The sequence below is a fragment of the Heterodontus francisci genome, chromosome 7 (genome assembly GCF_036365525.1).
Source record: "Heterodontus francisci isolate sHetFra1 chromosome 7, sHetFra1.hap1, whole genome shotgun sequence".
Taxonomy (NCBI): Eukaryota; Metazoa; Chordata; class Chondrichthyes; order Heterodontiformes; family Heterodontidae; genus Heterodontus; species Heterodontus francisci.
Window position 1 is genome coordinate 66,391,041 of NC_090377.1, and position 19,305 is coordinate 66,410,345.

Genomic DNA, 19,305 nt, shown 5'->3' on the forward strand with positions numbered 1-19,305 from the left:
AGAGCAACTCACCTAGTCCCACTCCCCCACCTTTTCCCCAATAGCCCTGCAAATATTTTCTCTTCAGATAAATTATCCAATTCTGTTTTGAAAGCCACAGTTGAATATGCTTTCATCACACTCTTAGGCAGTGCTTGCATCAGTTCACTGTGTCTGAATGCACGTAGCATTCAAAACAAAACAGATGATAGCGCAAATAGAAATAAATAAGTACAATCTGATAGCCATTACAGAGACATGGCTGCAGGATGACATAGTTTAGGACCTGAATATTGTAGGGTACATGACATTTAGGAAAGACAGGCAGCTAAGAAAAGGTGGAGATGTGGCTCTGTTAATTAATGATGGTATTAGCACAATAACGAGGGATGACCTAAGTTCAGGAAACCAGGACGTAGAAGCGGTTTGGGTAGAGATGAGAAATGATAAAGGCAAGTAACTTGTGGGAGTGGTGTACAGGCCCCCTAACAGTAACCACACAGTAGGACGGGGTATAAAGGAAGAAATAATGGGAGCTTGTCAGAAAGGTATGGAAATGATCATGGGGGATTCTAATCTACATATAGACTGGAAAAATCAGATGGACAAAGGTAGCCTAGATGAGGAGTTCATAGAATGTTTTTGGGATAATTTCTTAGAACAGCACATTCTGGAGCCAACCAGAGAGCAGGCTGTACTTGACCTGCTATTGTGCAACATTATGGTATTAATTAATGACCTCATAGTGAAGGTGCTCCTGGGCAACAGTGATCATAATATGACTGAATTTTACATTCAGTTTGACGAGAGAAGATTGAGTCTAAGACTTGTATTTTAAACTTAAATAAGGACAATAATGAGGGCATGAAAGCAGAGCTAGCTAAAGTGAACTGACAAATTAGGTTAAGGGCTAGGTCAATAGAGAAGAATTCCAAGGGGAGGACCCACCATCCATGGTTAACGATAAAAAAGTTAAAGATAGTATCAAACTTAAAGAAAAAGCATATAATTGTGCAAAGATGGGTGGCAGGTCAGAAGATTGGACAAAATATAAAAAAACAGCAAAAATGACTAAAAGATTAAATTAGAAAAATTAGAGTACGAGAGAAAGCTAGCTAGAAACATAAAACATAGTAAGAGTTTCTATAGATACTTAAAAAAAAAGTTAACAAAGTGAGCGTTGGTCTTATAGAAAGTGAGTCTGGGGAGTTAATAATGGAAAATAAGGAGATGGCAGATGAACAGGTATTTTGCATAGGTCTTTACCATAGAGGATACAAGTAACATCCCAGAAATAGCTGTAAATCAGGAAATGGAAGGGAGGGAGGAACTCAAGAAAATTACAATCACCAGGGAAGTGCTACTGAGCAAATTCTTGGAGCTGTGGCTGACAAGTCCCCAGGTCCTGATGGACTTCATCCTAGGGTGTTAAAAGTAGTGGCTAGTGAGATAGTTGATGTGGTGGTTTTAATTTTCCAAAATTCCCTAGATTCAGGGAAGTTTCCATTAGATTGGAAAAATTGCGAATTTATTCAGAAAGGGAGGGAGATAGAAAGCAGGAAACTACAGGCCAGTTAGCTTAACATCTGTCTTGGGGAAAATGTTAGAAGCTATTATTAAAGACGTTCGAGCAGGGCATTTAGAAAAATTCAAGGTAATCATGCAGAGTCAACATGGTTTTGTGAAAGGGAAATCATGTCTAACCAATTTATTGGAATTCTTTGAAGAAGTAACATGTGCTGTGGATAAAGGGGAACTGGTGGATGTATTGTACTTAGATTTCCAGAAGGCATTTGATAAGGTGCCACATCAAAGGTTATTGCAGAAAATAAAAGCTAATGAAGTAGGGGGTAACATATTGGCATGGATAGAAGATTGGACAGCTAACAGAAAACAGAGTGTAGGCATTAATGGGTCATTTTCTGGTTGGCAGGATGTAACGTGTGGTGTGCCACAGGGATCAGTGCTGGGGTCTCAACTTTTTACAATTTATATAAACAACTTGGATGAAGGGACCGAAGGTATAGTTGCTAAATTTGCTGATGACACAAAGATAGGGAGGAAAGTAACTTGTGAAAATGACATAAGGAGGCTACAAAGGGATATGGATAGGTTAAGTGAGTGAGCAAAAGATCTGGCAAATAGAGTATAATGTGGGAAAATGTGAAATTGTCCATTTTGGCAGGAAGAATGTAAAAGAAGCATATTTAAATGGTGAAAGATTGCAGAACTCTGAGATGCAGAGGGATCTGGGTGTCCTAGTGCATGAATCGCAAAAGGTTAGTATGCAGGTATGGCACGTAATTAGGAAATCTAATAGAATGTTATCATTTATCATGAGGGGAATTGAATACAAAAGTAGGGAGGTTATGCTTCAGTTATACAGGGCATTGGTGAGACCACATCTGTGTACAGTATTGGTCTCCTTGTTTATGGAGGGATGTAAATGTGTTGGAAGCAGTTCAGAGAAGATTTATTAGACTAATACCTGGAATGTGTGGGTTGTCTTATGAGGAATAGTTGGACAGGCTAGGCTTGTATCCTCTGGAGTTTAGAAGAGTAAGAGGCGACTTGATTGAAACATAAAATCTTGAGGGGTCTTGACAGGGTGGATGTGGAAAGGATGTTTCCTCTTGTGGGAGAATCTGGAACTAGGGGTCACTGTTATAAATGGGTGCCCCCTTATTTTTAAACACAGATGAAGAGAATTTTTTTTTCAGAGGGTCATGAGTCTTTGGAACTCTCTTGCTCAAAAGGCGGTGGAAGCAGAGTCTTTGAATATTTTTAAGGCAGAGGTAGAAAGATTCTTGATAAGGGGGTGAAAGGTTATCCAGGGTAGGTGGGAATGTGGAGTTGAGGTTACAATCAGATCAGCCATGAGGCCTGAGGGGCCGAGTGGCCTATTCCTGCTCCTAATTCATATGTTCGTATTGCAGATCGTAACAACTCGCTGCATAAAAAAAGTTTTTCCTCATGTCGCCATTGCTTCTTTTGCCAGTCACCATAAATTTGTATCCTTTGATTCTCGACTCTTCCGCCAGCAGGAACAGTTTCTCTCTATCTACTCTGTCCTGACCCCTCATCATTTTGAACACCTCTATCAATTCCGTTGTTTCACTAGTTGTTGATGTGCGACTAATGTTTATGTAGTTATCTGATTTGCTTTTATCATCTTTCTTGAAATAGGTGCCTTGTTGATTTGTTTCCAATTCCAGTCAGGAATCTTCCCCTAGTCTTTTAGGCCCTCTGATGGTGATTGTTAGTACTTGGTAGATTTTATCCATCCCTCTGGTTTTCTTGACACACACCTAACTTGAACCGTCATAATTATATTTTTATGTCTAAAAGGGAAGTTAATGCCCTTGGCCTCAAACATTCCTGTATCATTTGTGATGAGAACTGAATGGCACGGTTAAGAAAAATCACAAAAAATAATTTTTTTAACGAAAGAAAAGTACAGAAATAACTACCCAATCTTTCAAATGCCATTTACTGAAATTAAAATTGAGGCATGTGTTGCATTAGTACAAATTAATGGACATAAACTCTGTACTTAAGTCATTGACTTAAATGAGGAACAGCCTGTATTTGTGTATTATTCAAATTAGACTTAATGCTACTGTATTACTAAAATATGAAAGATTGATTGCTGGTTGAAATTGACTTACGGTGCTTTTTGCCCACAGGCGAATTGGGAGACCTCTGATAGCGAGCTAAGTGAGGGAGAACTGGAAAAACGAAGGCGAACTCTCCTGCAGCAACTTGATGATGACCAGTAATTAACACTTGTATGTATGAATCAACCAAGTCAAGAGTTGGGTGAGCGCAGTCTTTTAACAAATGCTCAAAAGGATTAAATGTAATCTCCAATGCTTTGACACCAGTTGTAATTTTTACAGGGGCTATGATGATTTATGAAAACATTACAGATCCCTCAAACTTTCTTTCAATGTGTGAGCAACAGAGTTTCTTTATTATGTAGATAAATCCTTCTGATTCCAAGATCAACCAGCTTAAGTTTGGGTGCATATCATGCTACAATACTCTATATTCATCATGGGTCTTAAAACTTACCCATAGTTTCGTTAAAGAGCACCTGTACCCTAATTAACGTGTACAAGCTGAAAAATCACTTCTGGTCTGTTTCTGTATCCAACAGCAAGCTTCTGATGTCAGAAACTGTAAGCAGTTCATGAGTGTTTTTGGAAAGTTGAAGATAGGACATAAGGAAGTCTCCAGAGTTTTGCCCAGAAATTGCTTTGCTTGCTTCACTTCCAAATGTGGGAGTAGCCACTAACAGTGGGTTTTATTGTTTGGTTAAACTTTATTTATGCCATCGTACATTATGAAATAGAGAAAATCCTGGGTAATCAAAAACAACATCAGTGAACTAGTCGTGGCTCTGAAGATAGCATGGCTAAAGAGAATAAGCTACCTGCTATTTCTGACACAAGTAGTTTTTTGTATCCAACTGAGCAAAGCTAGCTGTGTTGTGAAACCTGGGACATGAGTTGTCCTTTCAGATTCCTGGCCATCATACATAATTGCAAATGACCTGTTATTAAGTGTATTAAAATGGAAAGAACATTAGATAGGTGTGCCATAAAAATGTAGCAGGATTTTTTGCTATTAGTAATTCAAAACTAAATTTATTCTGAATCTTGATAGCTTTGATTCCTGTTTTATTGTAGTTAATTTTGTAATTTTTTCAAGGACATTTTTATTCTAATTTGTCTTTGTCCATTGTAAAACATTAGTACAAAAAAACACATTTGGAGCATGATGCAGCAAAGAAATAAGTTTGTACTTGTAGCAGAGTTCATTTTCCCGAAACAGACTGCAAATTTTATTGAAGTTGTTCTAAAATTTAATTTTCCAAGGCATGAAATGCAGCAGAGGGTTTATTTTCCATCTCTGTATATACTTGTGTCTGAAATACTTAAGCGTTGCTCAGAAAGGGAGCAGAATATTTTTGTATGTTTTATCACAGAAACATTAAAATTTGTTTTCTGCTGAAATCCGTCTCCACATCTGAATTATTGCTTGACTAACATATAGTAACACACTAGGTGGATAATTGAGGAGAGATGCAGGTATGTTTTTACAATCACAGTCTTCATAACTGACCTCCTTATTCAGACAGGTGAGCACAGACCACCTGGATAGCTAGTTGGAATTCTAGCATTATGGCTGGAAATCTTACCACTTCTAGTCCCAGATCAAAGGTGTCTGTTTGAATGTGATACGCTATCACTTCAATGGAATAAGCAGTCCTGTGGCTCAAGGTGACAAATAATCCTTCTATGACCTTTGTGAAGTAGGGATGCATCTTCAGGTGGATCTGTTTGGCTGCTTCAGAAATTTACATCAACAAAATGTTGTGCCAGTACTTTGAGATCTTCTTGCTAGTGTATTCTTACAAAGTGATGGAGGGGGATTGTCCTGTGCTGTCTTAAATGGCTGTTACAACCAGGTGAGAAAGGTGTCTAGGGGTCTTTCTCAGCCTTAACCTGGTCTTATTATAACAAGGGTTTAATTGTAAACTGCTTTCCAATTATAAGGCAAAGAAAATGAGCACAAACAAGCTTTTTTAGATATAAAGGAGAAAAGTGAAATTTATTAAAACTTAAACTCTAATTTGGTTAACGCCTACAGATACACACCGCGCCCCACTAGCATGCATACGTGATACGCACATGCAAGTAGAGACAGAAAAGAGCAGAGGAAAAAATAAAGTGAAAATGTTTGAGGCAATTTCTGAAGGGGGGTTTGTTACTGTGCTTTGAGCTCGCTGTAGAGTCCTTGATTGTAGGTAGTCTTGCTTTTCGTTGGGGCCCAGTATTCTTCTCTCTCTTGGGGTTCATGTGTCTTCAATGGGTCTTCAGTTCCGTGAGAAAGAGATGGGAGCAGACAGGAGAGAGGTCTTTTCAGTCCAGGAGCAAACAGCTTTCTGAGTTTTAACACTCTGTGGCAAATTCAAATTCAAAAAAACTCCCAACTGCCAGTTAGTCATGTGACTAAACTGGTCTGACCACGTCTTTTTGTGTATTCGGCCATTTTAGCAGTTAACCTGGAATGCTAGCCTCTCCACCTTCAACGTCTGGTAATCAAAAGTCCATTGTGGATTAAATTGGGATTAGGGAGTGGTCCCTTTGTCCTTTCCAAGTACTGTCTGTTACTATGCAAATGTATTTCCAGTAAGGGTCTGGTGTTTCTTTTTAAAACCAGTTCTTTACTCCACTAACAGTTTAAAAATCAATGTTCATGTGGCGAAATATGTGTGCCTCATTCTTGGCACGTAGGGGCCTGCATGACAATGGCTCTGACTCTGGTACCTTGATGACCCTGTTTTTCCAGTAAGAACTGAGTAAAAACAAGATTGTAAACTACTATCTGCTGCTATTTTTGAACAGACCTTCATCTCGGAGCCAACACTGTAGCCAACTGAAACTTTACACAGGGCTTACTAATATGGGGATGGGGGTCCATAACCACCTATTCCAGTTAGCATCATTTCCTGGTCTGAGGAAAGTGGTACCAAGAATGCAGAGTGAGGGCCTAGTAGAGGGCTGTTCTCCCACCATTTAGGCACACCTTCTCCACCCACATTCCCTGTACAAATTTCTGTCTTTGTAAAGGTTCAGGCTGTTTTGATCTTCAAGGTTTTTCTACCCCTTTAAATGTCCAGCTATCTCCTCTTGTACTGGGATATTGTAGCTTGGTGCTGGTGTTTCTTCTGACAATGGGAATCCTGCTCTTCATAATTAATGACCCCTGATGCAGGGAAATGGATCATGGTTGGAGTAAAGGCAGCAGTTTCACCCTATCCCACATGTAAAATGTAGCTGTGGGAGTTTGTGTTTCTACTGACTGGGAATATACTGAGGAAGATTTCAACCACAGATTTTTATGTAGTAGTGTAAAGATGTTTATTTGACCAAATGCCATTAACAAATCTGGGTTCTATTTTAATAGTTATTTTTTATAAAACAGTTCTATTTTGCCAACAAGCAGGAAACTAAAAGTACATGAGCAGAACATGCCAACATTCCAGTCACTGATCCAAGACGGCATAAAATTCTTCTGCTTAAATTTACAATTTAAAATTTAGCTGCTCTGCATTAACTTAGAACTTATGGTCAGTTGACCCAAGATATTGCTAAAATTGAACGCTGCACTTTCATTGTCAACTTCCTTGTTTACTTGCCAGTGGACAAAAGACATAATCTTGGCGTGTTCTATGCACTTTGTACACACAATGTAGAAATTATATAAGCAGATGAATTTAAAAACTAAGTTTACAGTGAAATTGTAAGCAGAAGTTAATCTGATAAGGAACCAAACCTTGGTCACTGTCATTTTAGTTAAATATAAAAACAGAACTATAAGTTAAAATAATATTCAAATTGTATAGCACAGGCTGTTGCAATATTTTTAAACAATATGTACAATATTACCCAGAGGCTATAGAGTGAATCAAACTGTAAAAAACCATAAAAATGCACTGATTTCTTAGCAAAATATCTGTACATTTAGAACAGCTTTATCTAAATATAACTACACATTGTTCAAAACAAAAAAATGCCAGTCACAAGTGGGTCACATGAGCCAAATGCAAACAGGAAGGAGTTCAGTGGTTAAATACTATACAATAAACTTTACAATCAGCATGGTGAGGCAATGCAACCAAGGAGATTAAAATAAGCCAAACAGGTACATATTCAGAGAAGTACATGAATTCCATTTCTACTTAAACCTTTGAAAATTGTTAATGTACAATTTTACACCTTTGTGTGTCCAGTAACATTTCTACTTTTGGTCCTCAGACGCTCAATAATACTGTTTAGTTAGGGGTTAATACCTTAGTCATATCTACAAGTTTCTTTCCCAATAGTCCATATTCAGTGAGTACATAACGTTTTTCTTTCATTGTTTGCCCTCACAATGCATCCTGTTTGTTCCACTTCTTTTGATACTGCCAGCAAACAAGATAGTATTGTAGCTGTTGATCATTGTAGATTGGTCACCTATGCTGAAGAGTCCAGCTTTTCTATTTAAAATTACCAAATTGCGCTCCGATTCACTGCCTTGGTTAGACAGTGCCAACACAAATTGTGTGCCACGCAAGTACAGTGTGCAGTCTTCAAATGAATGCAATAACATTAACTGCCTCAGCAGTTTATGGCAAGCTATTCCACATGCATCATTCCTTATCTCCACCAAACAACAAGCATCTCTTCTCATTTTTCTTGGCTTCAACAATTTCATGTCAAATTTAAAACAGTTTAGAGATCACAATTTTAGTTTACAACCTTGTTAAAAATGTATTGAAATAATAAAACTTATCAGTTGTTACATCAACAGTTACACACTGCAGCATTATTGTGCTGTGTAGCTTGAGATGAAATTTGACATTGAGGCACTTAGCTTGGGCTGAATAAATCTGCTAGCCCACCTGATTGCCTGTGATTCTTCCTCTTGTCCTCACCCCAGTTTCAACAGCATGCCACTCTGGTAGTTACGTGGTAACAAACAATGCACGCTTCATGCAGACACCATATCATTTAAACACACTCATACTCTCAACACTTTCCTTCTCCATCACAATGCCAATTCAGTGTTATTCACTGAGCGCAAGTTTTGTTCATCGAAACGTCTCCTCACACTTCTTCTCACCGCATCTGCACGCCTGTATGGTTGGTTCCTAAGATCTGTGTAGAAATGAAGTCTATGTTAAGATAATGTAAAAACACTGAAGAAAAACATCAAATGTTTTACTGTGAATGAAAGACAATCTTGCAAAGCAGCTTGTGTGCAGTGATCAATCCCAGAAAGTATTCAAGTAAAAGCAAGAAATACGACCATTTCAAATACTGCAGAATTGAGTAACTCCCACTATTCCCTATATTTTCCAGGAAATGCCATTTTTCTCAGGTGATTTTCTTTTCCCTCAAAGCCTCCATTCAACTTTTAACTGGACTATTTCAAGCAAAGGCCAACCTAATTAAAAGGTGGTGATTTTCAATAGCTAATTGCAAACCTAATCATTTCTGCCTGGTCACATTCTGCTGAATTGTGGAGGAATCCAGTTCATCATATTGCACACTCATCCATTCCAGTTCAAGTATACCTCAATCCCACAAATTTTGTGGTCTGCAATTTTGGTATAAAGCTTTGTTTAAAAAAATATATATTCTCCTTGCTGTTACTTTATTTTCCCCCTCCTTTGGTGGGTCTATTTCAACTCCCATTCCTTGGCCAAGAAAGCTTTTAAGCACTTACTATTGCTGTAATTGATTAACAAGTATGTTCTTGGCTAAATCCAAAATCAAACTTCTGCTAATTTCTCTTTTTTGAGCTCTTCCAAAGACTGATACCTTTTAATAGGTGAAGGCAGATGAAACAGCTAGGTGTTAAGTGACACCTATAACTAAACCTTTAAGCAACACGTACTGAAATGATATGCATAGTAAACTGATTTTAAACAGTTTAAATGCACCAACCCTCTTGCAACAAAACCCCACCAATTTAACATTGTGTTTTTTTTAATCCTTTTTATTGCATTGCTATTGGCAAGCAGGCTACTGCTTTTCTTTACAGCCTGTAGAACAGGTCTGCAATAATCCATCACTGTGACTCTATGCTGTGTAGAACACTAACTTTGGCAATGATGAGAAGATAAAAAAATTATTGGTTCTACCCCAAGCTTCAAATTCCAACTGGCAGGAGGGAATGGGTGCTTCATCGGTCCACTCCCTTTGTAGAGATATCACCTTTGGAGCAGTTTCAGTTGGAAATTTTGCCAGTTCTGCCCAGCAGCAAGTATACCTGCACAAAGCAGGATCTGATATTCCTGGACCGTAAGTGGGGTCCTCAATGCCATATCAAAATGACAATCTCCACAGTCGAACAGAAGACAAGCAAGAGTAAGGATCCAATGAAACAGAACCATTTCAATACACCCCATCTCATGACAATGGCAAGCTACCATCCTGCCATAGTGTGATGGTCACCCCAGTAGCATCATTAATGGCACATATGCTCCTGTTATTCAAATAACTCCCATCCTCAACATTTGGGATACGACAAGGATAGGCAAGTGGATGAAATCCTGATCGACTGGACTTCCAGAATTTCTACAGTTTCTTTGACCCTTCCATGGAGTTTTTCTGGTAACTTCATGCCTCTGGTGCCAGATTTTGCTTTATAACACTCCTGCAAAGTACCTTGGGATATTTTATGATGTTAAAGGTGCTATATAAATGCAAGTTGTTGGTGAAAATCTGCTGTTATCAGCAAACATGGGAGCTGAAGATCTTTGACCCCTGTATGGTCCATCTTCCTTATTTATTGAACCTTCTCAATAGCGAATATACCATTTAACCAGAAGAAAATGGAGAATGATTGGAATGGCACCTGTTCTTTAGAAGAGTTGGTGGCACTGAGGAGGCAAATTTCATCAGCAAAGTGAATGGCACTTCCAATTGCCTCCACCAGGTCACTGAGGATGAAAAAGAGTATGGCTTAAACATTTTTCCTTAAAGCATTGTGATAGGAAAATTATTGACATTCAGAATTATGAAGTGTTACAATCTGGTACGTTGCTAGTATCTGGCTTCTGAAATCCCAAATGCCAACATGATGATTGTCAAACTGGATACTTACAGTTCCAGCTTTGTGCTGGACATAGGATCGATCCATTTATACTGCATGAGCCTCAGAGCATCATAAATTGATTGATTTGCTCTGTAGCCAAATTGGCAACCAGATAGTAGCTTGTTATAATTGAGATGCTACAACAGCTTCTCAGTGACTATGGTTTTATCAGCTTTGGTACTTTAGATACATTGATCACAAGTCGTGGGAGTCAGTTGCCAGCATTCGCCAGAGCTGGCGGGCAGCCATAAAGACAGGGCTAAATTGTGGCGAGTCGAAGAGACTTAGTAGTTGGCAGGAAAAAAGACAGAGGCGCAAGGGGAGAGCCAACTGTGCAACAGCCCCAACAAACAAATTTCTCTGCAGCACCTGTGGAAGAGCCTGTCACTCCAGAATTGGCCTTTATAGCCACTCCAGGCGCTGCTTCACAAACCACTGACCACCTCCAGGCGCGTATCCATTGTCTCTCGAGATAAGGAGGCCCAAAAGAGAAGAACTTTAGATACATTAGAAGCCAAGCAGTTCTACTTAGCACAGCAATAACTTTTTTTTGTGGGTTGTGGTGGGGGGTGGGGGGGGGGGAAGCTTTTGAAAGATGTTTGTCTTTGACTTTTACTCGTGAGAACCGTCTACTATTCTTCAATAGACATATGCCTTTAGGATCAGCAGCTTTTCCACTCAAGTTACACCAGCTCATGGGGGTCATTAAAGCAGGATGCATCCAGAAATCTTTTGGGAGCGACTCGCCCAATTCCACCCTTCACCCCTGGCATTTTCTGTCTAGAGAAGACAGCTGCCCCGGAAAGCTGGCCAGGATGGGGATACATCCTTGCAGCAGGAAGGAAATGTCGCTATGCTGCACTCCACAGAATGATTCAGAAATCTGAAATTCATTGTCTCAATAAGTTTCCCTGTATGAATTCTATTCCATCCATTATTGCATACTAGCATCAAACATACACACACACACTTTGTAATTTCTCCCCCCAATTGCATAACCAATATAAATTAGTCTGAAAATTGTTAACCCTATACATCACGTTTCTATACTGCTCCCCCTATTGTATTGTCTGCAAGCCTACAGATTGGTTTCTAAATCCATAGTATTTATAAAGCTTAGAAACAATGTCAACGGCTTACATTTATATAGCGCCTTTCATGTACAAAACATTCCAAGGCACTTTTCATGTGCTGAAGGAGGAAATGGATAAATAGAATAAAGGTGCGAAAGCTGAGCTATGGTGTTAGAGTTAGGGGAGAGGACCAAAAGTTTGGTCAAAAAGATGAGTTTTGAGAGGCTTTAAAAAGATCGAGAAATGTGGAGGGGCAGAAGGATATAGGGAGGGAATTTCAGAACGCAGGGCGGGGTGGGAGTGGAATAGACAGAAGACCAGAGTCAAAGGATCAAAAGGTAATGTAAAGGTGGAGGAGAATGAAGAGACAGGAAGGGTTGAGGCCATAAAGGAGTTTCAGCATAAAGGTTTTAAGTTTAATACACTGGGAAACAAGAAGGGAGTTAACAGCAAGGAAGATAAGCACAATAGGTGGCCAGGACTTAGTGCAGGATAGGATCCAGGCACCTGAATTTTAAACAGTTGAAGTTTATGAAGGGTGTAGGATAGTAAAAGCATGGCTAAAGATTTCAGCTACAGCAAGCGGTAAGTCTGGGATGCAAGTGGCAAAATTGTGGAGTTGGATAGGATGTAGGATGTCAAGACTGCATGATCTAGTTCTGTCTGAACATACGTCTGTGGAGTGGGATGAAATCATTATCATGGAAATGGAGTTTATTGCAGAAGCCAAAAGTGATGGCTTCAGTCTTCCCAAATGGTCAGCTAGAGGAAATTTCGACTCATCCACAAATTATCACATAAGCAGTCTGAACAACATTATAGTGCTCATGTGGTCAGTCAAATGGCAGTGAAGTTGATTTGGGTGTCACTAGTGCAAATTTGGAAGCAGAATACATGCATGCAGAGGGGCAGCATGGTGAGTGAAAAACAAGAGCCAATGACAGATCTTTGGGCAACTCCAGAGGTGATGATGTTCGGACAACAAAAGAAGCAATTGCTGGGTGTGAGCCTGGTTGTGTTGGACAGGCAAGAGTTAAGTTACACAAGGGCAGTCCCACAAACTGGATAACATAGGAGAAAGGGAGGTTGACCTTATAGAATGCTATGGTGAGATAGAGGACAAGGAAAGATAACACTGTAGTCACAAAAGATTTCATTCTTGATTTAGGTGTCCAAGCATTGATGCCTTTAGGACTTTACCCAATACCTTCCCCAATCTCACAGTACTCTGTCTCCTATTTTATAACCTGCTTTTTATGCAGACCCACTTTCTACCTTGTATTCCCATGCATTTCTTGCTAGTTAACTAGTTTTTCATGTGTTTTCTGGAAGTCTAAATAAACTATATTGTATACAGTGCCAGGATATTCCTCATTTGTAACATCCTCAACAAACTGACTATCACCCAATTAAGTTTCAGCATCAAGAATAATTAAGTTAACTAATGCTCCATTTTCCTAATTAACCATGCCATGGAAACAAATCTTTATAAGTAGCTCTGGCTGAGAAGCAGTATACGATGAGGCAAGCTTTTCACAGTTCCAAAGAGGGGAGGGGATTCATGCATGTTTTGTACATCGTTGAACACGTCTTTCAATTTCCGATTCAAATTGCCCAATCAATCACAAAAAGCAAATTTCCACAGCATTGTACAGATGATCAAGGTGTGTCTGAATGACATTCTACAGGGATTCTCCTGTAACTTCAGCGGAAGACCCGCAGAAACCCTAAAAGAAAACAGCATAAATGGTTATTGCACCATTTTTCTGCGATTTCTGCCAAAGTTACAGGAGATGAGCAGGAGAAGTATCGCAGAAAGTGACCCCGAAAATAGATGCAGTCAACTAACATTACTCAAGATTCTATTTGAAAGAAAAAAAACTCAAATTTTCTCCAGTAAATACAAACTGATAAAGCCTGTATTTTCTGCTTTATCATATGGATATTTTACACGTCTGCCATAGTATAGCTGTAGCAAGAAAAAGCAATGCTTGCCAGCTCTGTGCGTCCTCCACCACCGCTGTGCAAGAAACATTCCTTACCCTCGAGGGACAATTTGGAAATTTAGTGATATTATTCTTCTTTAGAGCTAAACAGAAAAAACACAAAGGATGGTTAAATTTTTAAAGAGAGGGTAAAGGGGAATAAATAACTCTCATTCCAGTGTTCCAGATTTCCAGTGCAGGTTAGCCATTGCAGCAGAATAGCCACCAAAGGAGAGGTTAGAACAGGTTTGTCAGCTGTTGCAGATACAGCAGAAGCAGAGTAGAGAAGGCAGGGTTCACATTCACAATTCAATTCGTTGAAAGAAATTCACAAGCTGCTTTGAAGATTGACTTCAACAAGACAGGACAAAACGTAGCCCTATGCAATAGAGTTAAACACAAATCATCATAATTTCCAAGTTGGTAAAAAGTAACATCTCATTACAGAGTTTCATTAAATGATCGTAAAGTGTTGATAAGATCAGCAAAATTTGTTGTTTAATGACAAATCAGTTAGAATAGGATATAAATTTGAGATGCACATGCTGTGTTAGATGAAATGCTTTAGTGATCAGAAGAGCTTCATGTATAGTTTTGATGCTTGACCGGAAGTCATTCAATGCAAGCATTTTTGGTTGAGTTCATTCATTGTGCAAATGCACATAAACATACAAGCCAGAGAACTACAGCGTACAATGGGAAATCCATTACCACAGCTTGGGTCATGCACATATTAAAAGTGCCCGGCAAGCAAGCAAGCAAGCAAAAATGCCTGAAAATACAAACACTTTTCAATTCATGCATTAGTTTGACTGCAAAACCCAAGAAATAATACTTTCATGCAGGACAATTGCACCATTTCTATTCACTGCACCAAACATTTCATTAACATAATCAGCTGGGTTACATTAAGAGTGACTAGCACAAGCATGGTGTAGCAATGAAGTAATGCACAAGAACAACAGCCTATATCAATACCATACCAATGCATTTCAAACAGCCAAAATGCACAATAAAGTCCTCAGTGACTAAAACATGCAACTGTAATGGAAAATGCGCAAAAACAATTCCCAAAATGTAATACACGTTCTCATTCTTTGAGGTATCATATTTCACATGGCCAGAAAAAAAAGTAGGTATTTTATTTAAAAAAGCAACCTTTAAGAGCTTCAGCTGTTAAAATGTAATATTTTAGTAATGGGAATCTTCAGAGTGAGCTGGTTCACAGAAGAACCGAGAGCCACGTTTGGCTGTTCGGGCTGTAAAGGGCACGGTCTTCAGCACTGCATGGAAGATAACAGCCAAACAAGACAAAGAGGAAACAGTAAGAAGCAAACAAACTAATGTACTAGTATATGGTTAGTCAATAACTAAGTTGAGGCACAGCTACTTTAGACATTTAAAAAAAAAATAGATTTTGTTAAAAAGCTTTATGAGAAACATCAATTGCTGGAGTCTGTAAACAATTTTTCATATTGACAAGCTACATATTAGCACTCATTTTGAAAAGTTAATTGTAAGGCAAACATTACACTATTACATCATGCATTTACTAAAATAAGCAGTTAACGATCTTGCAACAATAAAAAAAACTCCTAGTGTTAGGGTGAGACATTAATTACAATGAGGAATACAGTGAATGTTAAACACATTTGGGGTAATTTTAGCCTTTGGTGATGATGGTGTAAAACAGGCAACATCAAATAGCCTGATTTTCCTTTCAATTGATTTCAAAAATCAGCCAGGATATATGCACAACTTTTCCAATATCACCCATTTTACACTATCAGCAAAAGTTAAAATAGCCCGTTGCATTTAATTGCAATATGGAATGAAGATCTAAAGTACCAAGTTCTTTTTAGTGTACACTCCTCTTGTATGTGGAATGGTTTAATATTTCTAATGGGGTGTAAGGTGAAGTTTATTACCTCACAGTTACAGAACTACAATTTATAAGGATTGTGTCAAATTTCACACACTCTGTTAAAGGATGTGATTGAACTTAATGTGTATATTTTGTGTAAAACCAATTCTGAATGCAACCAACAATTAGAGATTGGACAGGTGAAGACTGAGATAAAAAGCCCAAAGCCCTTGTACTTTAGTTATTCACCTCCATTAGGAGATTAAGTGCATGCGTGAAAATAATAACTTGAGTGGTTTTCAAGTTGAATCTTCACTCCTCTGAATCGGTGATCTGACTGTGAGGAGCGACAGGAATGAAATGATCATTGAAAAGAGTTGCCCCTGGGCTTCTCTCCACTCCTGGCTGCCAGCATCTAGCAGCAATGGTGGAGGCCTGGCACCAGGTCTGTTACTTACTACCCCAACTGCTGTGTTCCAGGTCTGCTGTGTACTCAAATCTATCAGATACAAGTGTAAGTAGTCTCATCCACCATCCACCCATCCTGATGTGGCCCACAAGATGCAACACCTCTTGAACACCTGAAATGATTTCCTCAAAAAAAATTTACCCATTCCCCAGCAAGAATATCTCCTGCAGACTAAACAAAATATGGCAGTGGCAAGTCATGGGAATGTCAATGGTCTGAATGATCCTGCCCTCCTTGGTGAAACAGAATAGCCGTGAGGACAGAAAGGGAAGAAGAACATGGAAGACAATAATGCCATTTACTACAATGGTTTCCTGAAGTCCAGATATTAGGTATACTTAAAGCTAAACAAATTAAATTTCTATGTTTATTATCACTGTGTATGGGCTTGTATTTGCTTGCATGGGAATACTAGGGTAGGAGGAGGATCAGAAGTTTCAGAGAAGCTTAGTCTTATCTTCCATGGCCAGTATGCCTCTCCTTACCTGTAATGATATCCTCAATGGCACCATCTTTTCCTTCATAAACCTGTCTGTGCTCTCTTACTTGTTTCCTTCTCAGCTCTGCAATTAACTCCTGCTGTTGTCTCTTGGTTTTATGCGATGGGGACTAAAATGTAATGAAAGAGGAGCATTAAAAACAAAATTTGTTGTATAAACATTGGGGGTTAGGTTTTCTGCCCACACATGCTCTAACCAGATTTTGAGACGGTTAACATTCAAAATTTAATATTTAAATATTGGTTTAAAGTCTTCAAATTCTTTCAAAACTCTGACATATTTTAATGCCATTAAAACACATAGATTTAAGTTTAGAGCCAGTCTTCGATGCAATATGACTTGAATACTACAAAAAGTTAGCATTGCAGGGCTATGAGGAAAAGCAGGGGAGCAGGACTAATCAGTAGCTTTTTCAGAGAGCAGGCACAGGCACGATGGAGTTCTTTCTGTGCTCTATGATTCTATTACAATGAAAAGAGTAGAAATATGTGATCATATCTAGTAGGTAGTATATAATGCAGTCACAGTGCATCAATGGAGAAGGGGATAGATACTGAGTTCAATAGCAGGGAATTCAATCAAGTGAAGTGCTCTGTCTTGGATGGTTCTCAGTTTCTTGAATGTTGCTGCAGCTAGACACATTATATTGCATGACACTCTTGACTTGAGCCTTGGTACAGAAGTTGGGTGGAGAGGGGGAAAAGGTCAGGAGATGAGCTACTTGTCACAAAGTGCTCAGCCTCTGTCCTGCTCTTCTACCCACAATGTTGATTAGGCTGGTCCAGTTGAATATCTGACAATAATGATTCCTTCTATGCAGATGGTGTGATATCCAAATATGATGTCCACTGAAGGTCAAGGAAAGGCGGTTGGGTTTTCTTGTGTACATGATGGTCATTACCTGGCACGTATATGGCAAGAATGTTACCAGCCATTTGTCAGCCCAAGCCTGGATGTTGTCCTAGTCCTGCTGTAAGCTGGCACAGGCCTCTTCATCATTGAAGGAGTTGTGAATCAATCTGAACACCGGAATCGTCAGTTAAAGCCTTGATCCTAACATTAGGTCAGAGGAAGGTCATTGATGAAGCAATTGAAGATGGCTGGACCAAGGACAGTTTCCCTGAAGAAGTCATGAAATGATGTTCTGAGGCTGCAATGATTGACCTCAGACAATCATAACTCTCTTTTGTGTTAAATTTAACTCCAGCCACTGGAGGATCTCCCCTTTGACCCTTCCACTGATAATTTTGCTGAGACTCCTTGAGTGGCTCTCAGTATTTTAGGTTATTTGGTTAGTGCAACATTCAAGTTAACTTTTGTTAACATTTGAGCAATGGATGAATCAGTTTCTTTATCAAATCACTACCACAAATTCTAGGGGCAAGAGCATTTCCAATGCTGCAGTTTTGAGATTATGTCAAGCTAACTAGCCTACATAAAAATGAGGGCCAATTTTATACCAGTATAATTAACGTACTAGATTTTCCAGTACTTTGTCTTTTTTTTACAGTTTAAAAATTAACAGGTACTGTAGTATTGTGGTTTTGGGTGCTGGACTAGTAACCCAGAGGCCACAACTACTGATCCAGAGACATGAGTTCAAATCCCACCATGGCAGTTAGGGAATTTAAATTCAGTTAATTAAATAAATCTGGAATAAATACCTAGTATCTGTAATGGTTACCACAAAACTACCGGATGGTCGTTAAAAATCCATCTTGTTCACTAATAATCTTTAGGGAAGGAAATCTGCCATCCTTACCTGGTCTGGCCTATATGTGACTCCAGACCCACAACAATGTGGTTGACTCTTAATTGCCTTCTGAAATGGTAAGCTACTCAGTTGTATCAGGCTGCAACACAAAGCTATGATATCACTGGATGGACCATCCGTTATTGACCTAGGCACCGGACACGACAAAGGCACACCCTGCAAAGTCCTGCTCACTAACAGCTGGGGACATGGGTCAAAATTGGGAGAGCTGTCCAACAGATGAGTCAAGCAACAGCCTGACATAGTCACAATCACAGAATATCTTTCAGCCAACGTCCCAGGGTCCTCCATCACCACCCCTCTGTATGTCCTGTCCCACCATCAGGACAAACACACCAGAGGTGGTGGCACATGGTAAACAGTCAGGAGAGAGTGGCCCTGGGAGTCCTCAACATTGACTCTGGACCTCATGAAATTTCATGGCATCAGATCAAACATGGGCAAGGAAACCTGATGATTATCACCTACCGCCTACCCTCAACTGATGAATCAGTACTCCACCATGTTGAACATACTTGAAGGAAGCACTGAAGCACAGAATGTACTCTGGATGGAGAAATTCAATAGCCATCACCAAAGGTGGCTTGGTAGCACACTACTGACTGAGCTAGCCGAGTCCTGAAGGACATATCTACCAGACTGGGCCTGCGGCAGATGGTGAGAGAACCAACGCGAGGAAAAACTTATTTGACCTCACCCTCACCAACCTACCTCGTGCAGATGCATCTGTATTGGTAAGAGTGATCACTGCATAGTCGTTGTGGAGACAACATTTTTTTTCACAATGAGGACACCTTCCATTGTGTTGTGTGGCACTACCACTGTGCTGGATGGGACAGATTCAGAACAGATCTAGCAGCTCAAAACTGGGCGTCCAGGAGGTGCTATGGGTCATCGGCAGCAGCAGAATTGTATTCCATCACAACCTGTAACCTCATGTCCCTCACTCCAACATTACCATCAAGCCAGGGGATCAGCCCTGGGTCAATGTGGAATCTTCAGCCA

At 39.4% G+C, this 19,305-nt stretch overlaps 2 protein-coding genes across 10 annotated transcripts in view; one reads left to right on the forward strand and one right to left on the reverse strand.

Moving 5' to 3' along the window:
- prpf40a (PRP40 pre-mRNA processing factor 40 homolog A) overlaps nucleotides 1-4,997 on the forward strand; it is a 101,037-nt gene extending 96,040 nt beyond the window's left edge. For all 3 annotated transcript variants that reach the window (XM_068035316.1, XM_068035318.1, XM_068035317.1), the window contains one exon: nucleotides 3,666-4,997. In XM_068035316.1, the coding sequence (XP_067891417.1) occupies nucleotides 3,666-3,758 (93 nt within the window). In that variant the 3' untranslated portion in view covers nucleotides 3,759-4,997. The remainder of the gene's footprint in view (nucleotides 1-3,665) is intronic.
- Nucleotides 4,998-5,616: 619 nt separating this feature from the next.
- fmnl2a (formin-like 2a) overlaps nucleotides 5,617-19,305 on the reverse strand; it is a 282,512-nt gene continuing 268,823 nt past the window's right edge. For 2 of the 7 annotated variants that reach the window (XM_068035310.1, XM_068035315.1), the window contains exons 25-26: nucleotides 16,512-16,635; nucleotides 5,617-8,690 (exon numbers count right to left, since the gene is read on the reverse strand). In XM_068035310.1, the coding sequence (XP_067891411.1) occupies nucleotides 8,581-8,690; nucleotides 16,512-16,635 (234 nt within the window). In that variant the 3' untranslated portion in view covers nucleotides 5,617-8,580. Of the gene's footprint in view, nucleotides 8,691-13,703; nucleotides 13,798-14,851; nucleotides 14,977-16,511; nucleotides 16,636-19,305 lie in introns of those variants that run through there. The other 5 variants (XR_010975339.1, XM_068035314.1, XM_068035312.1 and 2 more) reach the window with 5 other exon arrangements.